Source organism: Oratosquilla oratoria, chromosome 19 (assembly GCF_046742065.1).
Source record: "Oratosquilla oratoria isolate Oo_2021 chromosome 19, ASM4674206v1, whole genome shotgun sequence".
NCBI lineage: Eukaryota > Metazoa > Arthropoda > Malacostraca > Stomatopoda > Squillidae > Oratosquilla > Oratosquilla oratoria.
In genome coordinates, this window is record NC_134795.1 from 64,063,538 (window position 1) to 64,071,067 (window position 7,530).

General features: G+C 44.0%; 1 protein-coding gene across 1 annotated transcript; it reads left to right on the forward strand.

Moving 5' to 3' along the window:
- The first annotated feature begins 682 nt into the window (after nt 1–682).
- LOC143035952 (uncharacterized) lies at nt 683–3,285 on the forward strand. Its single transcript, XM_076203203.1, has 2 exons — nt 683–1,008; nt 1,488–3,285. Exons 1-2 carry the CDS (start codon nt 856–858, stop codon nt 2,754–2,756), a joined length of 1,422 nt encoding a protein of 473 aa, XP_076059318.1. The 5' UTR covers nt 683–855; the 3' UTR covers nt 2,757–3,285.
- The last annotated feature ends 4,245 nt before the right edge of the window (nt 3,286–7,530 follow it).

Here is a 7,530-nt window from a genome sequence, read left to right on the forward strand (position 1 = left end):
ACTAAAAGCCGATCCTTGGAGCGAGAGGTCCAGTTCTTTCTGTGTGAGGCACTGCCTTGAGATGCATGAAGCCGTTTGGTACCAATCGAAACAAAAGGCTTTCAAGATACTTTGCGTAAAATCCCTCCAATTGTGTACTAACCCTTTGACTTCCTCGGTCGTGTAGTTAGTCGCCAGGTGATTTTATTCACCTGAGGCAGGTCAAATACTGTCAGGCGATTTTATTGCAAGAGAGTTCGAGTGCGTCCTTTGTACATCAATTCGAGTGTGTCCTTTGTGGCGTGAACTGTTTAACTCCCTTGTCCTTAGTTGCATAAAATCACCTGGCAGCAGCCAGAAAAAAATATATAAAGATGTGTGTGTGTGTGTGTGTGTGTGTGTGTATGAGAAGGAGCCCCTGATCTGCAGGATGAGATGACGTGACGCTTAAACGGCGGAGGGCTCACTTACTTGAATTAAACCACCTGTCGGCAGACAATATGTACAAGAACGTTTCCTTCCGTCTACGAGTCAAGGAATATCCTATTTCTTTGTCTTGTGACGCAACTAATTGCATTGACGTCAGCATGTCCCTGGTCTCTGTCCTCACCCATTCTAAATCTTGTGACGTCACCGGAAGACCCAGGGAGCCACAGGATTCGGAGTCTCTCCTACATATTCACTTTGCCTGCCAGACCCACTTCAGTTGTTCACAAACCTTCGACTGCTACCAACGTCCCCTCTGCTTAAGCTGAGGTTGAAACCGATCAAGTGTTGGGTGCTGTTGTTTTTAGAGATAAAAAAAAGTGGAAGACTAGCTTTATCGAAACGAACCGACGCCAGCGAGTGAATTTTGGATAACATAAGAACCCCACCATGGCTTTCTCTTTGGCGAGTGTCGTCTTGTGTGTGGTAGTTTTTGTGGCACCGTGGACGCGGGCCCAGTCGGGAGACATGTGTACCACAAAGTCCTCCAACTTCAGCGGAATGATCGACGTCGTCTGCAAATGCAAGCAGAGTCTGAAGCAGGTAAGCATCTGTTGTCTGAGACTTTAAGTTACCAAAAGACAGAAACGCTGGTGAAGTGAAATGCATAACAACAACTTAAAATTGTCACCTCTCCCCCTCGACTTGGATCTAAAACTGGCATTGCTGTCACTAGATTAGAATCTGAAACTGTCACTCCTATCCCTTGATTTCAGCTTAAATTGGCGCTGATTTCGTTTGATTTAAACCTAATATTGTTACATTTCTCATTTGAATTAACCCTAAAATTGTCACTACTGTCGCTCATTTATCCCTAAAATTATCATCGTCCTCCCTTGACTTGAACCTAAAGTTGTCATTTTTTTTCACTCACGTTTTCAATGCTCACCATTCACTTGATTACATATTTTACACTTTTCGTTCTATCAACTGACTTGTGCCTATACTTTCCACCACTGTAACTTGATATAACACAGCTGTATAAAGTCCAGGTTATACGTTTTTCTTTTCTCCTTTTGCAGTGGTCATCGCCCATCTACGAACTCACGATCGACCAAGAGGGTTGCGAGAACTCCGGGGTGGAGATCTCTTGGTCCAAACTAGAGACAGTGGTCAAGCCTCAAGTGGTCACTATCACAGGTTCCGAAGTCTACTTCTACGAGGACCCTTCCGAGGACGAGTGGCCACCCAGTATCCGTGAGCTGAAGATCATTGGCTCCGAACTCAAAGCCCTGCCCAAGAACGCCCTTCGGGGCTTGGGTCTCCTGGAGGAGTTCACGATATTTAACAGTGAAGTGCTTAAGATAGAGAAACACGCTGTGGCGGACCTAGCGAACTTGCGGATTGTTGAGATCGCGAACTCAACGATTGGGGAAGTGAAACCGAACGCCTTCAACAATCTACCAGCCGTGGTCGACCTGGCGTTCCTCTTCTCGGAGATCGGCAGCATCGAACCAAATGCCATTACCAACGTGGGTCCGAGTCACACCTCAGCGATGATGGACTGCACTAGTTTCGGGGATGACTATGACGCCAGTGGCAGAAGCATGGATTTCGGCATGGGCATTCTCGACGAGATCATGGGCCGCCAACTGAACACAGCCCCCGACCTGGCCCTGCCAAAATACGGATCCCGCTTGCTACTGTACAAGAACAACATCGGCCATCTCAAGACGTCAGCTGTCCGAGACTCCGGCTTCGGGTTCCTCATCCTTGGAGGGAACAACATCTCTGACTTTTACAGCGAGGCCCTGGACACGGAGATCCACAACGAGTGCGAAATCAGCGCGGTTCTCATCATCGAGAACCGCATTGACAGGGTTCACTCCTTTGCCATTGCCAAGATCAGGGGCCGGGAGGGATCTTCGGAAGCCACCTTCATCGCAATGTCCAACAACACCTTCCTGGAGGTGGAGACCCGGGGCTTCCACCTCGCCAGTAGTTTGGTCATCTTCAACGTCGCGGAGAACCGCTTCTCCTGCACCTGCGAGGACTTCGACTGGGTGCTGAAGGACATGGAGTCTCCTGAGCAGAGGAACCTGGAGAAGGACTTGATCACCAAGGGGAAGTGTGAGGACGGCCTCAGCGTAATCTCCTTCACGACCACCTGTACCGACGGCGGGAACCCGACGACGACTCCAGAAGCTCCCTTGAGCACCCGAAGACCCTTCACCCCGAGACCTCCCTTCACCACCCCTTCCGTTCCAGACGGATCCAGTATGACGAGTTCGAATCCTTTCGTCCATGTGACGGTGTTCCTCGTGCTCGTTGTCACCAAATGGCTCATGTAAAACGCCGGCTAAATAAAATCGTCTGATGGCAGGAAGAGAAATATAAAAATTTTCCGAATTATGTGCCCGTATGGCCGATGCATCTGTTCTTCATGCACTAAAAAAAAAAATATATATATATATATATATATATATAATAATAATAGTGATACTAGGAGGAACTTGTGCAATGTGATGTATTTATAGTTCCTGTGGTAGCTACAATTCAAGATTGAATTTACTTAAAGTTCTTATATCAAAGAAAGATTATGGTTGCTTGTTATGGTACTGTAGATTGTGTGTGTGTGTGTGTGTGTGTGTGTGTGTGTGTGTGTGTGTGCGTGTGTGTGTATGTGTATGTATATGTGCGTGTCCCTGTGTAATTTATCCAGTATTATTTTCCAAACTGCATTTCCACAGAATTGTGATCAACTTGTGATATATCGTCCTTCCATTTTCCTTAATGTTAGGCATAATTTATACATAATCTCTATTTTGATATTCATCAAAACTAAGACAACTGTAACTTTTGATATATATAAACATACAAATCTAACACATATGTTTTTATTATACCTTCTCGAGAATAATTTCAAAACGTACGAATGACATCAGACCCAAAAGCGGACAACCCTCAAATGACAAAGCGGCTTCCGGCTGGTAGACTCAAGCACGCGTGGAGAACCCCGACAGCAAAGCTTAGACCATGCTACGAAGAATAAAAAGTCCCCTGAAAGTGCCTAGCATTAATTACACTAATCAACATTTACATTCACCCAGCAATGAAATCCTTCTTTACAATAAACACCCAACCACCCTTACAAATGTCCTAAGAGCTTTGTTTCTCGTTCTGTAAAGGTTACGCGACAAGTAAGCTAATAAACAAACACTAGAACATCACAACCACCAGACCTTCATTGTTTTTATGGCAGGGCCTTGAGTGCCCCTACACCACAGTGCTACGTCCCACTGACGTCAATATGGTCGGAAGAAGACCCTTCAAGTCGCCCTGACGTCAATTCCTTTCTGTGGGTCGCACTCGTGACGTCACATCGCTGGACCCGTGAGCCCTATGAGGGTTGGTTACCTAAGTACAGAAAGTCCTCTCTATTAAGAATATCTACAATTGGAAATTTTTCAAAAACCGAAACGAAAAGTTCAGAAAGGGGGACAAAATTTCAGTTAAGAAATTTTGTAAAATTCCGAATACCAGAAGCACTTTCTGATACCCGTTTCGAATATTTGGAGTTTGGAGTTTTGGAGATTCCCGGTAGAGTGAAGGGTCTGTATTGTCTCTCCGGTGGCACTTACGCTAATCCTTTCACTCATGCCGTCGGGTGATTGTATTGTGCCACGGAGAGGCGACATAATACAGGTGATGAAAATCCCATTAGACCAGTTGCATACATTCTTCATCAAATTTGTTTGTTTATTTGTTTTTCTATTTTCACTTATTGATTTCATATATTACTTGTTAATTTGATTTCATCACATCACATCTTGTTTTATTCTATTTGTATATTTTCCCTTTATAAAGTTTCTAGTACAATAGCCTTAACTGCAAAACTATGCACTGACATTTAAAAAAAGTAATTGTACATCGACTTAATGCTAAAAAGTCTGAAATAGAATCAAAACAAATTCTTTAGTGCTTACTGGCTTTCTTCAAGTCATGCCTCCGCCCACTTAAATTAGCGTACTGCCCACACAGATCTTCTGTTTTAGCCACTTATACAGTGACGCATTGAGGTCGCCTCTCCAAGACCGAAAACCGTGTAGAATGAGGCTACAGGATACATTTTATGGTCGAATAAAAATAGCCACTGTTTTCTCAAAACCTTAGTACACACGCAAAGTCTGTCCACGATCCAGGGAGGCGGAGCTTCTATATGACGTCATGTCGCCTTGTCAGTCTTCCAACGGCCTTTTCGACACGGGTGTCTGCGCATTTCCTATAGACTTTGGTCTTTACATTTTCTGCATCTTCCTGACGTCGTTCAAGAACGATGCGACGGAACCAACCTTTTGGTTAGTACAGTGGTAGCGCACTTGCCTCGTAATGACGGGGTCGGCAGATCGAGCCTCGCCTTCGTCCGTGATCTTAAAGCCCCAGTCACACCAAGCTTACGGACCGGTTTCCGACCACCTTCGACCGAAAATCAAGCGATCGGTCGGCGACGCAAAACCTATGCAAGGAAATGAAATGGAAAAAAGTTAATGTGGTTGATAGGATGAAAATCTATGTACTGGGGACTATTCAGTGTGTGTTGTAGTCTATCGATCTATTTATTTATCTATCTTACTACCGACTACCAGCGACTTCCAAAGACTATCTGCAACTGGACGGCTACCACTTGGTCGCCGGTGGTCGGAAACAGGTCGTAAGCTTGGTGTGACTGGGCCCTAAGCTGTTTACTGGGAAGGTTACTGCCTTGGCTGGGCACCACGGTGGTTGAGGCTTGCCTCAGTTGAGGGTCGGGGGTCCTTGCCGTGGCTTCAGTTCGAACCCTTACCGCGGCGCAGAGGTTAGGAAAGGCTTCATCCACTGTGAATAATGGCCCAACTGCAATAGTAGCCTACCGTGGAGTCACCGTCTATCCTGGGTTCGAACAGTTATGGACCACCGACAAGGTTGAGGTCCGAGCGGGTATCAGCAAAGTCTAAGAACATTTGAAAAGTATAGCGTCGTTGTAACCTGTCTCAAACTGAATCAAATCGCCTATAATTTAGTGTTTTGCGGGCTCCTTTGTTATACAAATTAAAAATAACCACACCATGGCAATAGATGTGTGGTCCCATCCGAAAACATCGTTTGCACTTTTATCTCTCCCGATGCTAAACACGACAAAATAAATTACCAGCAATCCATCTTTATCACCAAATATTCAAACATCCTTAGTTTGAATATCTTAGTGATTGTTCGTATTTTTTCTCAGTGTTTAGCACGGGACGGATGAGGATGGGGGCAAACCGTATTTACACACGGCAATGCTAGAAACAGCATTTCTGTCACAATATGACTATGGTGTACATATACCCCACAAGCATTCTAGCATCGATGCAAACTATGCATTTTGGAGTTGGAGTGCATAGGACCTGGCGCCTGAATACAATTCTCCAGCGGCAACTGGTATAAAAACAAAACAAAAAAATAAAAAAAAATTGTAAAAAGTTAATGTGTTCATGCAGAACTGACACACAACGCTTTAGCAAAAAATATAGAAATAAAATTTATTATTCTCCACTCTACGTCATCATTCATTCATTCTAGCTGGCGCCAGGCGATTTTATTTCATTACAAGAATCGCCCCCTCCACAATGAAAGCGTTAGAGAATTATCTAGAATTTGTTTAGTTTAACCTTTTTGTTGTTTTCTTTATTCGAATCGGGTCGTTTATTCTAGCGGTCGCCGGGCGATTCCATTCATTAAAGAGGGGAGGGAACTTCAGCACCAAGTCAATGACTTAGTTTCTTTCGTACTATTTGGTGATTGTTGTTAGTTAGCACATAAATTAACTTAACCAGTCTTAACCCAACTTAACCTAATATAAAGCAATCCTAACCTGACCCTACCTAGTCTAAGCTTGGACAATCTAAGACGCCCAGTGTTATTCTAAACTAACCTTATCTAGCCAAAACTAACCAAATGATCCTTAAATTGTACCACAAGCATATGAACAAATGAGAGTGTGGGTGGAGGAAGAACAAGCGAAGATGGACTGGAACTCCTTTATTGTTTATACGTTTCGACCGACTCGGTCTTCTTCAGTGAGCTGTCTACAAACAGCTTGAACCTAATTATACACTCGAAGACGGGGACATGGACAGGTCATCCCGCTGGCTGTCTGGGGATTCCCTTTCCCGTACCATGTATATGTTTCCCAATTGTATTTATCATCAATTTACTTGCTGCCTTCGATAAATTGATAATAGATACAATTCGGAAACATATACATGGTACGGGAATGGGAACCCCCCGACAGCCAGCGGGATGACCTGTCCGTGTCCCCGTCTTCGAGTGTATAATTGTAAGGTTCGAGCTGTTTGTAGACAGCTTACTGAAGAAGACCGAGTCGGTCGAAACGTGTAAGCAATAAAGGAGATTCAGCCCATCTTCGCTTGTTCTTCCTCCACCCACACTCTCATATGAACCATGTATTTCGTCATGTTATCAGCTGACGAGGATAAATGGTGCAATCATGTCGACAGAATACAAAGTTCATTTTTCGATCAACAGGAAAGAACGTGACGACTAACGCGTGAACGACGATATCACACACACACACACACACACACACACACACACACACACACATGCGCATATGCACTCGCACGCACGCGCGCACACACACACACATGACATGGACGAAGGTATTGAAAGTTACATGAACTGCTTTGCGGATGACGCAAAATTATTAAAGAGAATAAACTCCGAAATAGACTGTGACTCATTACAGAGTGATCTGAACAAAGTCTTAGAGTGGAGCAAGAGATGGGAGGTAGAATTCAACATCAAGAAGTGCACTATAATTGAATTTGGAAAAAAGCAAGAAAAGAATATCAGGACACCATAAAATTGACGGAAAAGAAGTAAAGAAAGTAAATTCTGAAAGGGACCTTGGAGTGATCATCACCAAAGACATGTCGCCAGATAAACACATAAATCAGTCGAAGAAACATACAATTTGTTGAGATCAATAAAGGTGGCCTTTAAATACTTGGATAAGGAAATGATTATGAAAATATTACAAACACTGATATGGCCAAAACTGGAATATGCAGCGCTGATATGGTC